At 39.1% G+C, this 23,626-nt stretch overlaps 2 protein-coding genes across 3 annotated transcripts in view; both read right to left on the reverse strand.

Annotated features, from left to right (window-relative positions):
* Nucleotides 1-21,484, reverse strand: part of LOC144964387 (adhesion G protein-coupled receptor A2-like) — a gene marked incomplete in the record, with an annotated part of 86,879 nt that extends 65,395 nt beyond the window's left edge. The window contains 3 exon segments of the mRNA XM_078898572.1: nt 15,442-15,513; nt 19,303-19,608; nt 21,252-21,484. Of these exon segments, the coding sequence (XP_078754698.1) occupies nt 15,442-15,513; nt 19,303-19,505 (275 nt within the window).
* Nucleotides 347-7,814, reverse strand: LOC144964388 (uncharacterized). 2 transcript variants are annotated; one of them, XR_013643822.1, is made up of 3 exons: nt 5,943-7,814; nt 1,433-5,720; nt 347-1,210 (listed from the first exon to the last, which is right to left on the reverse strand). XR_013643822.1 is itself a non-coding variant. In XM_078898574.1 (2 exons), the coding sequence occupies exon 2, from the start codon at nt 3,508-3,510 to the stop codon at nt 2,251-2,253; it is 1,260 nt and encodes a 419-aa protein (XP_078754700.1). In that variant the 5' UTR covers nt 3,511-5,720; nt 5,943-7,814; the 3' UTR covers nt 347-2,250. The 2 variants fall into 2 exon arrangements, 1 of the variants encoding a protein (XP_078754700.1); XM_078898574.1 differs by having other exon boundaries at nt 347-5,720.
* Nucleotides 21,485-23,626: the final 2,142 nt, after the last annotated feature.

The raw sequence follows: 23,626 nt of genomic DNA on the forward strand, positions 1-23,626 counted from the left end.
TTTTATTTATTTTGGTATTATAGTTGTGTATACACACGTACGCCCACATACATAGACACACTTATTACATGCACATATATCTTTTTGTTAATCCACAGCCTCGATTCCCCATTAGTTATATACCACAGAGATTTATCCCGATGACAAATGTGTATACATAGGTACAAAAAAAGCTCTCTTTTACTTTTAACCTAGAGGTAAAAACAAAAACTTGAGCTTTTATATAGCGCAATATCCACTTAACGTGCTCAACGCGCTTTACAAGGGGTTAATAGCAACACTTAACATGTAGGACATCACATGACGCCTTTTATGCGATGTTACAATTTTGTTCGGACAGAGACAACGCTGATAACACACGGGTATGCATTTTACACCCGACCACGGTGAGAGAATGTGAGTAAAGAGCCTTTTCCAAGGACTCTACTATGCGCCGAGCGAGGCTCGAACCCAGGACCTTCCGACCCGAAAGCGAGTGTCAAACCACAAAGCCGCACGAGGTAGGCTTAGTAACAGAAACGGCAACGAGCAATTTCCAACTAGAAGTTGATTTGCTCTTTGTCACAAAGTGACAATGCCAAAGAGTGAGTCGGTGGTCTGCAGAACCTCCGTCCCAGTCAATGGCCTTAAAGGGTTGCTAACGTCCAACAAATTGACCAGCCCAACAAACTAACAATCAGAGAATGATAAGTAAATTTTCATATTTCATATAATTTATTAATGCAAATTACTCTCTCACACTCTCTCTCATTCGCACATGTAATGACGAACACTCAATTCACTCGACAGTAACGATGAACGTGGAACAATGAATAAGTCACATAAGTCACAAACAGATTTACCTTTACAGAACACATAGAACACAATATGAACTGTCCGTCACAGGTCCGTCAGGGCTTCTTCCTCTTGTCGAGATGATGCAGTCTGTCGTCCTTTCTTTCTACTGTCACAATTTGTACTGTCCAACCTCTCTTTGAATCTAAGGCGTCGGCCTTATAACAATACAACTAAAATGTCCACGGCTTTGGCCGGATATGAACAATATTCATATGGTATAATATCGATGGCATCGGCCAAGGATAAGGCTATTAAAATGTTCTGGCTTTGGCCACAAATCAAACGAAGAAAAGTCTTACATCCAAAATTCAAAAGGGTTAAAGTTAATTCATATAATAGTTTCTTTGGCTTTGGCCCCAAATCAACAGGCCCACTAGAATGGGAAAGAAAACAATATTTAATTAACCATAGAAAAACAAAAGCAATAATACTTAAACTAGATCACCTTTACGCATATCACAACACTATAAACTTCTCAACACACGTGGTCACTGCCCTACGTGCTTGGCACAAACTATCAAATTAGAAAATCACTTGTATTAATACACTCATAATATAAGCAGAAAGATAGAATCAAATGAATAATTCCACCAACCGCAAGGCCTGTAACAATTAAAATCACAATTAATTGATTTTAATAAACTGAAGTAAAAACTTCTTGCAAAACAGCATCGGCTGAACTTTGCATAGAAAATAAAATACGCCCGAATCGTCGGACGGCCAACTGGTGACTGGGGAGGATGAAAGTTTTACAAAAACCAAGAAACAGAATTTTAAAAGAAAAGAAATACTTTTTTTTTTTTTAATGGTCTCTCTTTGTGTGCCCGGAAATGACTCGCGGGAAAATCCACGAACTGTGAAATAGAATTTCCGACCTCAAACTAAAGCCATTAAAACGGTTCTACTCAACACCAGGTCCCTATGTCCCTTTATCTATTCCAGAGAAGTCAACCACAAAAGGACGAATGCGATATGATCAACACATCGGGACATCACGAACTAAGGATAACATTGGGATTAGCGTACACAATAAACTTAATAAAATATTAATAATAACATTTCGTGACACAGCCCCCTTCTTAAGACAAAAACACAATTTTTGTTACAATACTTTGAACGAAATGTTCACATCCGAGACAAGAAGTCTGGCCATGGTTGTCAGTTCCCTTAACAGACCTCAGGGTGAACCGATACTGACTCAATAACAGAGCCCAACGCATGAGTCTGCCATTCTCGGACTTTGCTCGATTCAAGAAAAGAAGAGGCGCGTGATCTGTCTCAATGACAAATTGTCTCCCGACAAGATACGTGCTCAACTTCTGTATTGCCCAAACTAGAGCAAGACATTCACGCTCCACAACTGGGTAACGTTGTTACCTTGACAACAGTTTCCTGTTTACATCTTCGAACACTCTACGCCTTGGCGCACCCCAGACAATACGATTCATCTCTCAATGGAACAGTCCTAAGGGGCACTTTGGGTATTCGCCCTCTAGATGCCGATCGCTGACATCGGTCACACGACTGGCAAAATCTCTGGACATCGGTCCACACGCTGGGCCAGAAGAACTCGTTGAGAATCCGGTCAGTAGTCTTCTTAGCGGCCATGTGCCCAGCAGGTATATTTTCATGACCCAACTTCATGACCGTGGGTCTAAGGTCCTTCGGAACGACCAGTTGCCTCATGACATCTCCATGATTGGTCCGCTTTGACCTAAAATACCGGACGAGGACACCGTCTTCGAAACCGTACCAAGTCTCGTTAGATCGGCCAGTCTGTCTTACCTCCCCGGTCTGTGCCATCTGCATGCACTTCATCAGTGTCTGGTCGTTAGTCTGTTTCTCCACTAACTGCTTGACATTGATATCGATATTTGACGCAATCGGCGTCGTCAATGGCTTCATGCCCTTCTTGTGCGCAGCGGACCTCGTGTCCACCACATTCACTTCCCCTATGTCAATTCCTGGGCATTTTGCATTGGGAATATTCCCGACAACCACATCATATAATGTGTTGTCTATTTGCATTGCCGAAACCGGCCCATCGTAGTATGGACATCTCAACTCCGTTTCTACCACGGAAGCTGTTGCAATGCTACCATCTAGGAGCGAAACTGGTACCTTCCTGTCGCTCACTTTAGCTGGTGACAATATTCCCTTGCGTACCACCACGCAGCTACAACCGCTGTCACGCAGAACAGTCACACGTTTCCCGTCAATGAAGCCGGTTGCCACTGGCATACGCGAGAGTTGATGGTTGTCATCGGCTCTGCAAGCTGCAGAGATCACGGGTACAGTACACCCACATTTGAGTTCCATAGATCCGTGGTGATTTTCGCACCCCGGTTCTGTGGTCAATGACGCCGCAGTATGTGATACACGGTCACGTTTCTTCCAGCAGTTTTCTTCGGTGTGACCCCGTCGTTTGCAAAATGCACACGTCGTAACTTCCGCTCGAAGAGCAGAGAACTGGTGTGGCTTCTGTGGGCAATCACGAGCGATATGACCAGGTTTGGAGCATCGATGACAAGTCACCCGCTTGTCCTTCTGAGCCCCCGTTGGACTCGTCTCCACTGTCTTCATATGACGCTCATCCTCCGTCGGCTTAATTGTCAATGATGGCTCCTTACTCGTCCTAGGCATGGTCGAGTGAGGCCTAGAATAGGCGTTCATCGCCCCTGCGCCTCCACATAATTTTCAACCAACTTGACAACTTCTTCCGTGTTCCCAGGTTTCCTTTCCTTGAGAAACACCTGTAAATCCCGGCCACACGAATTGATTAGCTGCTCCTTCAGTATCAGATCTATAATCTCTTCAGCGTCGGATTTGTTTTTCCCCGCTAAAGAAATCCACCTGTCCAGGTACCCAGCAATTCTAATCTTAAATTGGCCCATACGCTCTCCATGCTCTGGCCTACTTGTACGGAAGCGTGCGGCAAACCCATCCTCCGTCAAATTGTAATGCGCGAGCAGCGCGTCCATGACCTTCCCGAAGTCTTTGGCATCGGCCTCGTCCATACGGGTATAAACTTCCAGGGCCTTTCCGGACAGTAGGGCACCCAGGTGGGTTGCCCAGTCAGAACTGTGCCAGTTATTGGCAGAAGCATGCCTCTCAAATCGCGAAATGTAACTCGAGACATCATCTCTCCTATCATCAAGCGGCGGTAGTCGTGGGCTCTTCCCGACCGACGACGACGGCACATGAGTCCCGGAGGATGCATGAGTTGGATGCTGTACCTTCAATCTTTCCAACTCCAATTCTCTTTCCAAAAGAGCGGCTTTCAGCTCCAGTTTCTTCTCTTCGCGGGCGCTCTCCTCCTTTGCCGATTCTCGATCGTGTTCTCTTTGCTCTCTTTCGTGCTCCCTTTGTTCTCGCTCGTGCTCCCTTTGTTCTCGCTCGTGCTCCCTTCGCGCCTTGGCCTCATTCAGAGCATCCGTCTTGCGAGCTTCTTCCTGCTTTATTTGTTCATCTACCCATTTCCTTAAAGCCTCACCTTCCAATGCCAGTTGTGCACCGAGTTTGATTAATTTCTCAACATCCATGATGGGTCAAGGAGGAAAAGACAATGTAGTTCAATAAAATAAAGCAAAGGAGATAAAACACTTGAGCAAGCAAGAGAAACTTAAAAACAAAGTCTTTGTAATTATACAATTAGAAAATCAGTCAACAATATCAACTAGTGGAAATTTATATACCTTCGGGTATAACTAAAGAATGAATTTAAATAGTGCAATAATTACTTACTTCAAGCAATTATCATTTCTTCTCGCCTTTAATGGCAAATAAAATAATCAGCGATGATGTGTAACAACACTTCTCATAATATAACAACCACGGGGATACAGTAGGTATCGACGCTCCCTGTTCCCAACTCAGTTTACAATAACAAGTCAATCTGACCCAATTCACGTAAATCTCAGCCACAGACAACTGGTTTAAGATAACCAACAAGTGACAACAATAACAGAAGGTTGCAACTTAGCCGATGTCTTTTAACAAAAGGCAATAAATCAATGACAGTGCAAGTTCCTATTCAATGTCATGGGATACGACTTTACAGTCTTACGTCAGTCAACAAAATATAAACTGTCTTTATAAGTGAGTAACAGATGAGGTGAGAGTCAGTTACAAATCACCCCCGACCATCAGTATTAGACAAAAATCAACCTGTTAAACGTCAGCAAGAAAACCCGGCAGCTCCACCAAAAATGTCACAAAGTGACAATGCCAAAGAGTGAGTCGGTGGTCTGCAGAACCTCCGTCCCAGTCAATGGCCTTAAAGGGTTGCTAACGTCCAACAAATTGACCAGCCCAACAAACTAACAATCAGAGAATGATAAGTAAATTTTCATATTTCATATAATTTATTAATGCAAATTACTCTCTCACACTCTCTCTCTCATTCGCACATGTAATGACGAACACTCAATTCACTCGACAGTAACGATGAACGTGGAACAATGAATAAGTCACATAAGTCACAAACAGATTTCACAAGAAGGTGGGGCCCCTTACCTTTACAGAACACATAGAACACAATATGAACTGTCCGTCACAGGTCCGTCAGGGCTTCTTCCTCTTGTCGAGATGATGCAGTCTGTCGTCCTTTCTTTCTACTGTCACAATTTGTACTGTCCAACCTCTCTTTGAATCTAAGGCGCCGGCCTTATAACAATACAACTAAAATGTCCACGGCTTTGGCCGGATATGAACAATATTCATATGGTATAATATCGATGGCATCGGCCAAGGATAAGGCTATTAAAATGTTCTGGATTTGGCCACAAATCAAACGAAGAAAAGTCTTACATCCAAAATTCAAAAGGGTTAAAGTTAATTCATATAATAGTCTCTTTGGCTTTGGCCCCAAATCAACAGGCCCACTAGAATGGGAAAGAAAACAATATTTAATTAACCATAGAAAAACAAAAGCAATAATACTTAAACTAGATCACCTTTACACATATCACAACACTATAAACTTCTCAACACACGTGGTCACTGCCCTACGTGCTTGGCACAAACTATCAAATTAGAAAATCACTTGTATTAATACACTCATAATATAAGCAGAAAGATAGAATCAAATGAATAATTCCACCAACCGCAAGGCCTGTAACAATTAAAATCACAATTAATTGATTTTAATAAACTGAAGTAAAAACTTCTTGCAAAACAGCATCGGCTGAACTTTGCATAGAAAATAAAATACGTCCGAATCGTCGGACGGCCAACTGGTGACTGGGGAGGATGAAAGTTTTACAAAAACCAAGAAACAGAATTTTAAAAGAAAAGAAATACTTTTTTTTTTTTAATGGTCTCTCTTTGTGTGCCCGCGGAAATGACTCGCGGGAAAATCCACGAACTGTGAAATAGAATTTCCGACCTCAAACTAAAGCCATTAAAACGGTTCTACTCAACACCAGGTCCCTATGTCCCTTTGTGATCTATTCCAGAGAAGTCAACCACAAAAGGACGAATGCGATATGATCAACACATCGGGACATCACGAACTAAGGATAACATTGGGATTAGCGTACACAATAAACTTAATAAAACATTAATAATAACATTTCGTGACACTCTTGATCCCTAGATGTAGTCAGATGGCTGAAAGTGTGCATCTCATGCCCTTTGACAAGACAACTGCCGTACTCGGGAAAAACACGAATTGAAAAATTTGGCCAGAAAACTCGTCCTTCAAATATCGATCGGGTTTTTCTTTCTTTTTTGTTTGTTTCGTTTTAAGTTGGGTTTTTTTTTTTTTTTTTGTGTGTTTTCTTTTTTGTTTGTTTGTTTTTCTTTCTTTTGTTTGTTTCATTTTAAGTTGTTGTTTTTTTCTAAATTGTTTATTTTGGTTGTTTGTTTGGGGTTTTTTTTTTCGTTCTTTGCTGGGTTTTTTTGTTGTTGTTTTTTGTTTTTTTTTTGGAAGGGGGGGGGGGGGGGTTGTTGCAGGGTTCTTTTTTGGTGTTGGTGGGGGGGGGGTGTTCTCCGATGTTACCAGAAAACTTTTTACATGATCGATAAAATAAATGCCACCCATATAACGTTTTTTTTTTTTTTTGTTTTTTTTTTTTTTAAGTTTCAAACTTAAGAATTCACTTGAAGGCTAAGTGTGAGATTTTCTAAACGAGCATGAATTTATCCCTAATCCATAGATTTATTTGAAATAAAAGTTGACTGGCCAATCTGAAAGTAAAGGTGTTTTTATCAGTGTTCGGGATCTCACATAGAGAATACAGTAGTAGTCTGAGGGACTCCATGCCCCCTGTGTTGTGACCCGGAAAGGTAAAAGATGCGGGATGTTTAACCAGTTAACTGCCGTGCCCCAGAAAAAGGTGTCTTTAAACAAATTTGGCCAGAAAACTCGTCCTTCAGATTATATCGATCGATTTAAATGACCCTCATCTTGACCCAAAAAAAAAAACAAAAACAAAACAAAACAAAAAAAAAACCCACTAAAACTGTGACCTCGCCAGGTCTTCCTTAGTCCCAGGGTTGACTTTTTTTTAATACTTTTTTTTTATTATTACCAAGATGACAGTCGTTCAAATCGTTCGTTATTTGAAGGACGCGTTTTCTGGCCAAAATTTTAAACACGAGCTTGTTTGGGGTTTGTTTTTTATTTCCACAGTACGGCAGTGAACTGATTAATTTCACCAGAGACAAATATTTGACATTAGTTTAGTTGGCTTCAGTACTATTTATGATTATGATTCTACCTGACGTTGCATTCAGATTAGTCATCTACGCAGGGAAGCTGGTGAAGTTTATTGGATTCACCACGCTATTTTCATTTTCATTGTAGCCATCAGTCAGTGTGGTGTTCACAAAACTATGAGAGATTTGCTCGATTAGTTGGTTGGAAAAGAGCAAGCTGGCTACATAGGAGGTTAATGTTCAGACGGCACGTACATGCCCCAACTCTCTCTCTCTCTCTCTCTCTCTCTCTCTCTCTCTCTCTCTCTCTCTCTCTCTCTCTCTCTCTCTCTCTCTCTTCTCTCTTCTCTCTCTCTCTTCTCTCTCTTTTCTCTCTCTCTCTCTCTTCTCTCTCTCTCTCTCTCTCTCTCTCTCTCTCTCTCTCATACACAACACATACACACACATACACAAAGACACATTATATACCGACCGACCTACTGCCCACCTGCATTGACTACACACCAACCTCTCTGTACCCCTCTTATCTCTATTTCCTACCCAGCTTCTTCAGATCAAAATCTATATAATATATTTAATAAACAATCGCTTAACTAAAAGACACCTGTTATTCCACCCGTTCCTCCCTGATTCGTTAAAAAGAAGGAAGAAAAAGAAAGAAAGAAAAGAAAAAAAAAGACCGAAAAAAAAGGGAGTGTGAGTCAGGAGCAAGAGATTAAAAAAAAAAAAAAATAAACGATGGAAAGCAAAGTAAAGTATAGTTCTATATACAAAAAAAAAAAAAATTGATAGTGTTGAAATACCAATTTGTAGATCAATACCTAAGGCGATACCCAGCCGGAAATACCAACGCTATCTCTTAAAACGTCTTCGTTCCTTTCATTTATTTCTTCCTGAAAGAAGGCGAAGGTGAGCTCACATCAAACAAGTTTTAACCCACACGGGCAACGTGCCAGACGAATTATTTGGCAGCCTCGCACGAGTCTTCTTGCAACCATTTGTTCACTTCCCCATTCTTTATAACAGACACTAATATACGTACAAGTAAGTATAGATAGTTCGAAGATGACGTCACTCATGTCTTTGTTATTGTTTTTGCCATCCGCGTTTATGAGTACTTTTCACTAAACTGTATTAACCAGACCATAAACCTTCAAGGTTACATACAGTTTGTGTGTTGGCCAGTTTTACGTCCGGATGGCAATGTTGTGAACTTCTTAGCCAAGTGCATACTATCTACAACAACAACAGCCATGTGTACTTATTCACAGGTCTGATAACTCAAATTGTCATGGGGCCATTTTTTTTTTTTTTGTAATGGAAATACATACTCTCAAACGAACACAAAATATTCTCCATTACAACAATGTGAAATCAGGACCGTAATTTCGTTTGGTTATCAGACCTGATAATATGTGTAACTGGTGCAACAGCCATGCCTGGTTCCCTTTTTTCCCCCCTTCAATTTGCTTCCAATTGGCCAAAACCGTATCTTAACTCACTCAATCCTACAGACTTTTGCTACTTTTCAAAATAGGGGAAAAAATGTATTAAAAATGAGCATGTTATTGATATGTTACTTCAACTACCATTAACATGCAAAAACTAAAAACATTAGCTTTGATACTACGCCTATAATTTGTCTCAGAAAAATGTAATAAATAGGCATGGGGTAAAAGTAACCCGGGTAAACTACGGATATAGTCGGTGTTAGGGTTGAGTGAGTTAATACCCCATGTTCCATGGCACCCAAGACATTTCACCCTCGTCGTTGAAAAAGGAATGCCCTAATAAACTTTAGTAGTTCTTTACAGTTACTAGTGGAGAACTCGCGATATAGGGAATGAGATTAGCGGAAGAGTAGCGTCCCTTGATTGGACGTCACCGGCGGAAAAGTTATTAGAGAGAGAACGTCATGTTGGTTGTGCGCATGCGTCTCTCGTCCTCGCTTCCGGTGAAAGCGGCTTGAGACACTTCAAGACCAAATTGACGTTCTCTCTCTAAGGTGACGTCCAGTCAAGGGACGCTACTCTTCCGCTAATCTCATTCCCTATTGGCGGGGAAATAAAGGCTCCAAAATGCACTCATCTATTTTAATTAATATACTACTGCACTGTGGAAATTAACATAGATCGCGAGACGAATCGTTTGGGTCGTCAACGATCAAAATCGTCTGGTAATACAGTCTGTTGGTGCGCGCAAATGAATCTGGCAACAGGGGACGCCAGATGACAATTCCCAACATCAAATAATGACCAATTATTATGCCTTGGCAGATTTTATAAATAATTATTGGAATCAACGGGTGGTTGGTTGAATTGCCCTTGACTTTTTTTTAAAAAAGTCTGCAAGTTACAAATGTATCAATCTGTAAAAAAAAAAAAATAGTTTTATATATGGTCGGAAGGTCCTGGGTTCAAGCCTCGTTCGACGTATAGTTGAGTCCTTGGAGAAGGCTCTTTACTCACATTCTCTCAACGTACTCAGGTGTAAAATGAGTACCTGGCCGTTAACAGTGTTGTCTGTCCTAAAAAATTTGTAATATCGCCTAACAGGCGCCATGTCCCGTCCTAAATGTTAAAAACGTTGCTGTTGGCCAGGGACCCCATGTAAAGCGCTTTGAGCACGTTTAGTGGATATTGCGCTATATAAATGCTCATTTTAAATTTAATTCAATAATCTTTAGGCTTGCCAGTCACACATAGATATTGTAATATATTTCCCTATTTATCTTGTCTAGATTCTTCCTTCAATCTATTTTTCAGTCGCAGCGAGAGATTTCAAGGCCTGTATCTGAGTGAACTGCTCTCATATTTGAAATCGTCATATCTAATCATCTCGTCACTCGCACATAAAATCCATTGATGCGCGGGCCAGCAATTTAAATTTTATCAAAATAAGAGAATGAGATAAAGATAGAACAAGAGTATACCGTGATTAGGTTGTAATAAACATTTTTCAATCCCTACTCTCTATCGCAAAACCCCAGTCTCCAGAATAATCCTCTGTAGATAGTGTGCGCTTGGCGTGAGAAACTCACAACATTGCCATCCGGAAGTATAACGGACCAACACACAGAACCATGTGTAACCTTGAACGTTTATAGTCTGGTTAATACAGTTTCGTGAGAATTACCACAAACATGGATGGCAAAAAACAATAACAAAGGCCCGAGTGACGTCAACTTTTTTATATCTATAGATAGTGTGCGCTTGGCTAAGAAGCTCACAACATTGCCATCCGGAAGTATAAAGGGCCAACTGACAAAACTATGCGTAACCTTAAACGTTTATAGCCTGGTTAATACAGACAGTTTAGTGAGAATTACTCATAAACGTGGATGGCAAAAAAAACAAAAAACAATAACAATAACAAAGACCCGAGAGACGTCAACTACATTCTATCTATAGAATTTGTTCATTCTCTAACAAAACATCAGGTCATTTTTAGTTCAGATATTCCTAGATTTTTGAATTTTTACATTTTGTTTTTAGAATTCTTTTTTTCATAGAACTTCACCTCGTCATACCAGACACACAACAGACAGCATCACGGCTAAGACAGAAGTAGGGCAGCAGAGGTAACGCCCAGCAAAATAGCATTTTCAGGCCTGCCGACTTGAAAATTTAAAAATTCGTAATTTTTAGGAGATTAAAGTTGTAGTCGCTATTGTTAACTTTTTAAAAATCAACGATTTACTTTCACAAAGGTAAAATAACACTTCAAAATCCTTGTGATTATGTAGTCTGGGATCAACCGTCGTCATCTTCAGTGAGTTTTCATGAGTAACGAAATAGTCATGAAATTCTGAAATTGAAGCCAAAAGTTCGTAATTCTACGAAATTTTTTTTTTTTATAATAGTGGGCAGGTTTGCAATTTACTTCCACCCACCGACACAAACAGACCATGTTTCATCACTTCCAAACAACTTCCATTAAACAAAAATAAAGCGCGCGCGCGCACACACACACACACACACACACACAAGCACATACACTACAGAGACAGACACGGGATGTGGTAAACGAAAGCATGTTCAAAGAGAGATTGGGGTTTGGGGCAAGCAGGTAGTCAGTCAGTCCCGTCTGGATTATATCAACACAACAACAAACAATATTAGTGGGATGAAAGAAAGACGCCTAGGTGACGACGATCTCGTTAGTTTCCGTAAATAACAAACAGAACGGTGGGCAAGACTCAGAATGGGGACAACCACGAACTGTTTTTATTTTTTTTTTTTATCTTTACTGTTTATTATGAAAATGCGGGGGTAGGGGAGGTGGGGGGGGGGGGGGGAAGAAGAAGAAGAAGAAGAAGAAGAAGAAGAAGAAGAAGAAGAAGAAGAAGAAGAAGAAGAAGAAGAAGAAGAAGAAGGAGTAGGAGGAGGAAGAGGAGGAAGGATGTATTATAAAATAGCAATTTCCCAAAAGGATGAATCCAGTTGTTTGCTTATACTCATATATCAATTGACATTCCAAATCGCGTACCATCTAATTACATAATTCACTGCGACTGTTAAAACATGCCCACTCTTTATAAGGAAGGAACAGATACAAAGAGAAATAAGGAAGAGAATTGGGGGGAGGAGACTATAAATACATAGTTCATCAAAGACGGAGTTTCGTAAAATCCGATTTCGTGATAGTATAGAAGATGGAGTGTATTCACTTATCTATATCCTTTTCGTTATTAACTTATTTATTTCCGTGTATTTATCTATCTATTTCTTTATTTATTTGAATTTGTTTATTCGTTTCACTGTATATTTACATCAAAGTGAGGAGCAGACACAAGAGAGATTTGGAGAAGACAAATGTAAATTTACGAAATGGGGGGGGGGGGGGGGGGGTAAAGAGATAAATGAAAAAGTAAGACGGATAGAGGGCGACGTGCACTTATTTGCAGGTCTAATCATCAAATTCATTATGGGCTCATTGTTGTAATGGAAATCTCAAAAAATGACGCAAAATATTGCCCATTACAACAAGGTTAAACCAGGTCCGTAATTGGGTTCCGATGTCAGACCTGCATATATGTTTACCATCGTGTTCATCTTAACAACAACACCACCACCACATTATCTCATTCGTCTGTACTGTTTCATTCATATTGTTTTGTTGATAAAGGGGAAACCCGAAACGTCCATTTTATCTGTTTCCGTATATTACATTGAAGCTTATATTCAATTTCACGTTGTTATTTACTGCATATATGAACACATCGATAGAGGGTACGAAAAATTGGTGTCCATTTCGAAATCAAAGCCGAAGGGTGGGAGGCTACAAACTGCGCGTTATACAAAACGTTATGTGTTAAAAAAGAATGAGAATGCAATGGGTATTACATAATACAGTTTCCCAACACACCCCCATTGGCCACGCAGAACTCAAGATTTAAGAATGAAGAGATGACATCACTCTCTAACTCACGTACTGGTGCCTGATAACTAGTGCCAACATTCGAATAAATACTCAATGATCAAACAACTTTATTAAAGAAACTCATCCGCCCCCCCCCCCTCTCTCTCTCTCTCTCTTAACCCCCCCCCCCTCTCTCTCTCTCTCTCTCTCTCTCTCTCTCTCTCTCTCTCTTACTTCATCGCTATTGCAGGTACAATAAGACAATGATCGACCGCTTGAACAATACAAAGAGAAAGAGAGAGAGAGAGAGAGAGAGAGAGAGAGAGAGAGAGAGAGAGAGAGAGAGAGAGAGAGAGAGAGATATGATGATGATGAAAATCAAGCAAAAACGAACAGGAAGATATCGCCAGGTAAAATCGGGGTGAATGGTAAATTAGAGGATTTTCTCAAGCTTCACTCACCAAGCGTCGCTAATGAATGACCACCACCAGGCGCACTCAGACCAGGGGGGCTGTTCACTATCCAGCTCTAACACCGTTACTTTGTCAACAGGCAGGTACAACGAAGAAGATTAGGAAGGAAGTAGTCTTGAGAAGAGATAGGTAGGAGCATTGCCACAGGGGTTAATGGCGTACGAACGCTGGGATGAGATTGCACAAGAGTCGAAAAAGCAAATAAACCTACACAACAACTAAGCTTCTTCGAGTCATTGTTTATTTAGCATTAGCAATGTACATAAGTAGTGCGTCGTGCGTCTTGCGCAGTCATTATTGTTTATTGAGCGAAAAGTCTTTGTGTATTCACGGTAGAACGAAAGATAAACATTCTTCAAAGACAACGGTATCTTTAATCTTACACGAGAGTACAGTCTCCTGACTTATTTGAATAATATTAGCCAACAAGAGCCTCTACACCTACTGCTAGGTGTCCACGCTTAACGTTCATCTCAATTATATTAATTATGATGTTGTAAAACAGAATCAACTCAACAACCGACTCCCATTGAGTCTAAATGTAAAAAAAAAAAAAAACATTAAAAACAAATTTTAAAAAGACTGCAAATCTATTATATTCGATTTAAAGCGTTTTTTTTTTTCTTTATCCTCCTCTTCATTTTTAATTTTTTAAAATCTTTATTAATTTTTGTTTTTTGTTTTTGGAGGGGGTTCTTTTTGAGTACCCCCCCCCCCCTTTCCAGGCCCATTGTTGTAATGGAAATACTCTCACAAACCAATACAAGATATCGTCCATTACAACAACAATGTTAAATCAAGTCCATAATTGCGTTAGGCTATCAGACCTGATGTGCAACTACCTAGCCCACAACCAAAACTCCTTCGCACATAAAAAGGGCAATCTCTCACTCCCGCATAAAATAGAATAATCTCTGTAGCAGACGACCCGCCTCAACATGAGAAATAGAACCAATGAGGCTATTTTCGTCACAATCATATTATATCCATGATTTATACCTTTGTATGAATTTACCTGCCTAGTACTACGAAAAATTCGTAGAGATACGAATTTTGGGCTCCAGCTACAGAACTGCATTCGCCTTTTCGACTCAATAAATCTTGTTGAAAAGGAAAGTTTAGTTCTTTAGAACCTACATTTAGAACTTAGGAGCATTTTTGGATCATGCTGAGGGCAAATTATTTATTTCTAAAGCTATTTAGAGTGGATGTTCTTTTTTTTCTTCTTGGAAACTACGAATTTTTGAAATTTCAAGTTGGCAGCTCTGTATGAAGTATGAACAACAACAAAACAGATTGACTCCACGAAAAGGGGGTGAAAGGAAAACCAATCGTTTCTTTGAAAATGTTGAGAATTTGATATATAAGCTGGCTGGCTGGCTGGCATTTGAAGTTACATTAGCAAAACATCGCATTAGTTGGATTGGATTAAAAACACTCAGATGGAAAGGAAGGCTTTCATTTGTGTGGAGTCAGCATGTGTACCACTCATAGCAATCTAGAGTGTATAGATAGCATTTGTACCAGTCAATTCAATATCCTCATGTATTTTCCATGGAGTAAACAACACACACACACACACATATATATATATATAACAAAACAAAAGTACAATTACAAGACACGGAAATGAGATTTCTTTGGACTTTCTTTGGCAGTTTGTAGTTTTTGTTTTCTTTTTACAAGATCAGGTGGAAAACAAAAAGAAAATGTTGATCTTTGGCATGCTCCCCCCAAACCCCCCCCCCCCCCCCCCCCCCCCCCCCTTCTCTCTCTCTCTCTCTCTCTCTCTCTCTCTATTTCACTTTTAAGCCCTCATATTTGGGTCATACGATATAGAGGATTTAATAACTTGATTTCAACAACGACAGTTTCTATGTACCTCTAGAGAGAGAGAGAGAGAGAGAGAGAGAGAGAGAGAGAGAGAGAGAGAGAGAGAGAGAGAGTGAAAGTGTTAGAGAGAGACACAGAGAGAGAGAGAGAGAGAGAGAGAGAGAGAGTGAAAGTGTTAGAGAGAGACAGAGAGAGAGAGAGAGAGAGAGAGAGAGAGAGAGAGAGAGAGAGAGAGAGAGACAGACAGAGGGAGAGGGTTTAAACCTTAAATACTCACAACTTTTGAAGACTTGAAAGTTGAATAAAAGAGCCTTTCTCCAGTATGACTAAGGCATTCAAAGATAGATCCCTGGGGTGTGGAAGAGATAGAGAAACACAACCATGAGTAAAATTAAAATGAAATTACAAATTACATGACGACCATGGAGATTCCTCCCACCAAATCCAAGCATCAGTAACACACTTTATAGTCACCTGGAACAACTACAAAAGACGCCTAACTTCTACGTCATGGCACAAGACCGAAGGGCTAGAGCTCAGGTGGTCGCTGGTTCGGATAAGTAAGTAAGACGACCATGGAGCTTGTGATTTAAGATGTGATCTTATATTACTGAGTGAGCTATAAATATACCAGATGTAGAATTTAAAAGTAAAACAAACAAAAAAAAAATTATTTGAGCTTTTTTATAGTGCAATATCCACTAAATGTGCTCAAAGTGACTTACAGAAGGTCTCAAGCTAACAAAAACATTGAAAATGTATGACAAGGCGCAATGCCTGTTTGGCAATATTACTTATTACAGCTTTTTATTGGGACAGAGGCACCACTGTTAACGGTCAGGTTCTCATTTCATACCTGAGTTCAGTGAGAGAATTGAGTAAAGAGCCTTTTCCTAGGACTCAACTATGCACTGCTCAGATCAGGACTCAAACCTTAGATCTTCCGATCCGTAGGTAAGTGTCATACCTTTGGACCACATAGCCGCACAGATATTATTTTCTAAATTTTATTTCTGTGGCTAGGTGGATATTTTAAAAACAAGAAAAGCAAAGCATTTTGGTAATTAGCAAGAAACAGAAAAGATCTTTTGCATATGAAAATATTTTCAATTTAAGATACACGCTGCTCAGATAGTCTAACATTTTATCATAGATACAAGTGCAGGTTTGATAAAAACTGCACTATTACTTTTAAGAATTCAGAGTCCTTGGAGAATTTATTCATTAAAGTGATGTGTTTGGAAATAATGTAAATGTTGCTGCTCGAATGACGATTTCTCATTCGTCAGGAGTGTTTCATTCATCCTGTTTTGTTGATAAAGGGGAAGCCCAGAACGTCCATTTTATCTGATTTCGTATATTAAATTGAAGCTTACATTCAATTTCACATTGTTATTTATTGTGTTTGGAAATAAGAGATGCAAGTGTGATTGAAACTACGAATTCTAAACTCTGAACCTTTTAACTTTACATTCACCTATAAACAAGGATTAGGACTAAAACAAAATTCAGGATTCAAACCTTTAATTTCATAATTGTCAGATAATGGCTTAGACGGTTGACTTAGAAGTTTAAACATGTAATCCTTCCTACATAATATGTATTATGAGGATATTAAAACAAGGATGCCATTTAAAATCCAATCATTGTCAACTTTCTTTTACTTCACAGATCAATGATATGGTTGTACAGTAAAATTTACTCTTGGCATCAAAAGCATCATCAACACATCTTGAATCTTTGAGTATTCAATGTTTATCAATCCACTCAACAAAAGCCAACCGACATTTCGAAACACCATCAAAACACATCAATCACCTTGACGTGTGTCACCCAATGCGTAGCATAGGCTTGGATCTCTTCATGATGAGAACTGACGAATCCACCATATCGCACTTGCAATAGATCTTGGAGCTCAGTCTGTTGACATCCATCAAGCATCTCCACTTACTAGAGGAAAACCTGGGAAGGTTCCGTCACATTTTTGTAAATTATATTACTTTCCAGAGGGCCATGTTTTTCACAAAGCACAAATCCAACTGTCCACTTGCATTCAATTCCTCAGTCAGGACCAGATAAAAGAGTTTGCTTGTCATGTGACACAATTCACAATGCATTTGAATGCTCATTATCAGCTTTGTTCCTGTACTTTGGTGATAGATCGTTTGCTTGTTTCGGTCCCAAGATTTGGAATGAAATGAGGGAGTGTACGTCTTTACCTGCCTTTAAAAAGAATCTCAAGACACATCTTTACTGTATTTGATTTTATTGACACTATGAATCCTTGATTTGGCTATGAATTCTTTTTTTTTTTTTCTTCTAATAATTTATATTGTAAAGTGCCCAGAGCTTGTGTTTTACACGAGTGTGAGCACTGTATAAATGTGTATTATTATTATTATTATTACTCAACTCATATGCAACTTTTACCTATTATCTGAAAAAAAAAACATGTCTTTAAATAACTGACCAGAAAACTGGTCCTTTAAATATTAATCGATTTAAAAGACCCTCATCTTGGCTAAAACACTCAAACCCGGGACTTTAATCAAGTCTTCACGACGTCTATCTATCTCATCGAATGACACAAATTTCATTGTCGTACTACCCCTTCTTTCATAGAATTATGATGCCATCTCAGTCGTCGGTGCTTAGAATTGGAGACTAGCGTAAGGTTAGATGACAATGATGACAGAATGCAATAGATCATCTCTCCTCAATTCAAACTTGTGCCATGCTACATTACAAACTGTGTTTTAACTTTTGATTTTGTCATAAGAATAGTTCTGCAATCGTGTAAGTGTGAGAGCATTATGGGTTTAAAATCAAAGTCATAAATTTCAAATTCACTATGTGCCAATCAGACTATATGAGCCCAATCAATAGGGTCTTGGGGACTAAAGACAAGAAAAGAAATAAGGGGGGGGGGGGAAGAGAGAGAAAGAGAGAGAGAGAGAGAGAGAGAGAGAGAGAGAGAGAGAGAGAGAGAAAATGTCTGGTAGAGTGGATCTTATTTATTTATATACTTTTTTGTCTAATAGACGGACTAGATTGGATGACTGGCAGACACCCTCTCTATATTTTATCGCCAGTCCAAGAAAACAAAGGGCCACATCTTGTCGTTGATTTCACTTACTAATATTGTAAATGCTTAGATTTAAATAATGGCACTTGCAATAGTCTGTGTGAAATAAATGACAATCTATGCTGCATCTCATTATAATCAAGTTATGAGCGAGTGACAACAGCTCATTTTGACCATGGGCAAGGTGCTCTGCACTCACCCTACTGGACTGAAATGTAATTTGTTGATATTGTAAGACTAAGAGTGTTACAAAAGGGCAAATGTGTCCAAAAGGTGATGTGACTTGTAATATAATATATGAAATGACCTTTGGTTCCACTCAGCTTTCTGTGAGAATAAATTGAACATTGCATCAACTGTGGAAAGCCATATTCTATATACATTTAATCCTCATTCTCTATTCAAATATTACAGATTAATTACCAAAAATATTGATCTGGTTGGCTTATTTTAAAAAGTGTTTGCTCGATGCGCACTTATTGGCAGGTCTGATAATTCAATTTATTATTATTATGAGCTCGTTATTGTAATAGAAATCTCAAAAAATGACGCGATATAGTCCATTACAACAATGTAAAACTAGACCCATGAGTGCGTTCGGATGTCAGATTTGCATATATGTGCGGCTATGTGGTCTAGTGGTATGACACTCGCTGTCGGATCGGAAGGTCCTGGGTTTGAGCCTCGTGCTCGGTGCATAGTTGAGTCCTTGGAAAAGGCTCTTTACCCACATTCTCCCACCGTACTCAGGTGTAAAATGAGTACCTGACCGTTAACAGCGTTGTCTTTATCCGAAAAATTGTAATATCGCCTAACAGGCGTTATGTCCCGTCCTACATGTTAAATGTTGCTGTTGACCAGGGACCTCTTGTAAAGCGCTTTGAGCACATTTAGTGGATATTGCGCTATATAAAAGCTCAATTTATATGCACAAGTTAACCTTGCTGCATACATTTCAAGTCATATCTTATATTTCAATACATGTCACTTGAAAAAAGAAATAGGTATCAAATGTGGTTTGACAAAATACTCTAGTTTAGACGTCATACTTACAGATGGACAGTGTCTGGAGGAAATTTCAAATTAGAAAGAGATGAAATGGGATCTGCTAGTTTTCTGCAATCAACATTACGACCTTTCTGTTTTCTTGGAGAGCACTGGCAGGTTAAAATACAAGCATGGCATAAGGATATTATCCATGGAGCAAGAACACAGAAAAATAAAACTCTGTTCTTTAGAACTACAAACGAGCCCATTGTGCTGGGTCGTTCTTCATCCAGCAAATGAATGTAACTTTAAAATCCACAAAAATTGCCAACTCGGTACAGGTACATCTTTCGGTAATCCCATCCTGATAATCTGGAAATGAGATTAACACTTTAATCCAATGGAATTGAACACAAAATAAAGGCAGGCCATATAATTTTCAAGATCAATATGGAGTAGAATGAAATACAGATTGCATTTTGGACATAAATTACAGCTAAAAAATTGACTGCTATTCTCCAGAGATTGCAAATACTGTAAAACTCCTATAATCAAAAACAAACAATGCCTCGAAATATATACCTATCTTATTATTTTTATGTAAAGCCATTTTTGTAGCCAAACTTTAAGTTTCTAAAACTAAAATAAGAAACTATTACGATTGCTTCTAAACCTGTTGTTGGATCACTGGTCTATCGATCACAAAGATTTGTTTCAGCTACTATCATTACTCAATGCCCACAGGACAGCCTGAAAAATGTTATCCAGTTTACACACCATCGCAATGTGAATAATTTACCTATATTTTAGTAATACATATATTATTAATCACCTCCCATATTTTTGAGTATAATCAATAAGACCTTGCAATTTTATGTGTGTGTGAAGGTACTTGGACTTTGTTAGTACAAGTTTTTGTACTTGAAATACTTTTATACCATCCAGCACTTTAAAATTAAAACATGTTAAATGACCGACGAGGACACATATGCAAAGAATTACACATTAATTATGACCCACGAGAAAGGGTGAACAAAATAAAAGTTTATTAATATAACAATAACATAAAACCTTTTTTTTTTAACCTGAATAAAAATAAACATAAATCAGTCATTTTCCTCCAGTTATTATCTTTAATGTATCTGTAGATACATTAAAGTTAAAGATAATAACTGGGGGAAAATACTTGATTTATATTTATTTTATATTAGAAATGTAATATATCAATATTCATAATGAATGCCTATATATTCACTGTCACTGAAACTTAAGTATCTTAGTCTTAATCTTATTGTCGTATTAGTATTAGTATTGACGATTAGACTTTGATTTGAGAGCGGCAGTTATAGTTAGGTACTTATTAAATATAACAATAAGTAAGCAGTAAATCAGACAAAGTCCAAGACCGAAATTTCATAATCATAAACAAAAGAAAGTAACTAACTTATTAAAACTTAAAATTTAACTTTAAAGTTTAAAGACAATAATAATCTTTATTTTCATTCACATCCTCGGTTGCAATCCTGCAACGCCTATTAGTCATTCGTGATCCAATTCGATAGCCAGATCAAGATCTTTCCAATCCCCAGTTCAATCATCAGTTTTGCTCAAAAATAAGGCTGCAATTACAAATTAAATAGTCAATACCCTAGCCCTATCTATCCGAGTTATACCTTATCAAATCAAAACAAAGTTTTCTCGCTTTACTTCCCCTCCACTAAAATACGTGAACCTCGACATTTTAATAATTTGGAATAACTCATTCGGTCGCTATCATCTTGTTTATCAGTAGACATAATTAAATTGTTTTAGTTTTCGGTGAAAAGAAGAGTTTGAACTAAGAATAAGAGGTAAAGACGGCGGCCGACCGCGTCCGCATCTCGTCAACCTCTTCGAGTTCGAGGTAAAGATTATCGGGGGAAGATTGATACTGATACTGATACATTCAAAAATGATCCAATAATAATAATATGAGGAGTATTCTTAAATGTTATACACAATATTCTCAAATATACTGGATGGTTTAGAACAAAAATCACATTATAATCCAAGAATAGCAAGGTAATGCAACAGCATGTCTTCACGTAGTCAACACTGAATTTGGCTGCAATAATGAAAGGCAAGGGTCTATCATCTTCATTTCAGCCTAGTTTTCCCCCTTCGGCCCTCGGTCGTTTCACGGTTCCCCATTCCGTTCGTTTACTGTGTAGCTGGATCCGTGCTTTCACACACTGAACACACACGCGCACACTCGTATTCTATTCACAAACAGTCCCAGTGCGTTCTCGTTCAGTGTTCAGATATAGTGACGTCACAAGTTCGTCGCGTTCTCTCGATCACGATTGGCTAGTTAGTCATATGAGTAAATAAACAACATAGGGTACCTTCCGACGGGTTCCTTCTTAACTGGCACTAACTACCTATCTTCTCATCGAGCTTTTTCTTTTTGCAGTTTACCTTTGAAATATTCAACCTCGTGAAAATAACTAACGCTAAATATTGTCTATTACAACACTGTGTAAATGAAGTCCCTAATTGGGTTCGGTAATCAGCAGACCTTCAAATGTGCATATCGGCCTAGTTAGCTCACACGGCAAATAAAATAAAATTTCAAAATAAGTTCAAACAATCTATTGTCATAATATTATCAATATTTATTAAATCAAATCATGTCTCTTTCACACTTATATGAATAGAGTCTATCTATATTGTTTTGTTGGGGGTTTTTTTGGAGGGGGTGTTGGTTTTTTGGGGAGTTTTTTTTTTTTTTTTTTTTTTTGTCTTGGGGGGAGTTCAGGGGGTTTGTTCTTTTTGTTTGTTTGTTTTTTGTTTTTGTTTCTTTTGTTGGGGGGGGGTGTCTGCTTTGTTTTGTTTTTGTTGCGTGTTAACATGCATCATCCACCAAAGTACTGTAATTTACATCATACAACAACACGTTGCATGAAATTTAATGCACACTTTAATTATTGAATCCCGGCTACCAGTCTACAATAACAGGATGTTTTTTAAATACCCGATAAAGAATTGAAATAGCTTAAAACCTAGAAATGATAAAAGCATCGAGACAGTTTTTTTTTTTTTTCATGGTTTTCCATCACTTTTCTAATTTTTTTTTTTTTTTTTTTTTTGATGTGCAAATTTCAGGAAGATGAAATAAGCCAGTTACAATACAGTCGCGCACGCTGTCCAAGTGAGCAAATGGGTAATAACCTTGCCCAAGGAAAAAAAACGAAAGTGCCTGAAACGGGGCTCGAACCCGGAACCTTCTGGATCACAGTGCAATGCCTTAACCACTTGGTCTCTTCGCCTCCCTTTGTTATGAGACATGCAAGAACACGGCGTGTCGTATCAATGAACACTGAAAGCATTATGATGATGTAGGCTTTTTCTGACTTTTATCATTACAGTCAACACCAGGCGGAATTCGTTTCCTGCAAGATTGTCAAAAGCCGTGAGCCCCCACCAGACTTCATGCTTATTACGTAAGTTCTAGTCATTGTGAATGGCAGCTACTTTAGTCAGCAAGCAACCCCCCCCCCCCCCCCCCAACCCCCATTAATAAAGATCTAAAGTTTAATTTCCGGAAATAATTTTTATGCAATAGATATTCTATAGTCTTTACAGCAGTGCTTACATTTATCATGTTTCGTTCTACACGATGTTTAGTGTTGCTGTTGACAAGGGACCCCTTTTATAGCGCTTTGAGCACATTTAGTGGAAATTGAACAATATAAACGCTCAATTGGATCGCAGCCTTACCTATCGGGTGCATCTCGAAGGAGTTGCCCGGAAGATAGAGAAGCGGGAATAGTCTTCTGAGGAAGTTGGCGGGATCGACTTGGGGCGCTAGCCAAGCGCTCCTGAGAACGTCCGCCTTGGCACTATGCTATTCCACCGCGCACCGCGGAGTATTGCGCTCCAGTGTGGGGTAGAAGCAGAAACGTTGAAAAGGTGGATGTAAAACTTCGCAAGTCGATGCACATAGTGACGGGAACGCTAGCAACAACCCCTAGAGAATGGGACCCGATAATGGCAACGATCCAGCCCCCCGATGTCCGAGGGAAACGATTACGGGAAACTGTCTGAGTAAGATCAAAGAGAGAGGGAATGGGGATACCCCTCTCATGCGCATAATGGACGGTGCCCCCGTTTCGAGCCGAAATAAGTACCGGCAACCCTTGTACGCAGAATCCCTGACTACGGACAGAGCTGCACATACGAGATGGAAGTCGGTTTGGACGAATTCAATCCCTCGTGGGGGCGGGGACCTACACTCCTCTAAGCTTGGTGAGAAGTTGCCAGGCTTTGATACCAGCAAGAGGAGACACTGGGTAGCTGCGGATCGGCTTCGGTCGAGGACCTGCCTAATGGCAAGTGCGTTACGTCGGTG

The sequence above is a fragment of the Berghia stephanieae genome, chromosome 2, assembly GCF_034508935.2.
Source record: "Berghia stephanieae isolate SIO BIC M18660-M18661 chromosome 2, UCSD_Bste_1.3, whole genome shotgun sequence".
NCBI lineage: Eukaryota > Metazoa > Mollusca > Gastropoda > Nudibranchia > Aeolidiidae > Berghia > Berghia stephanieae.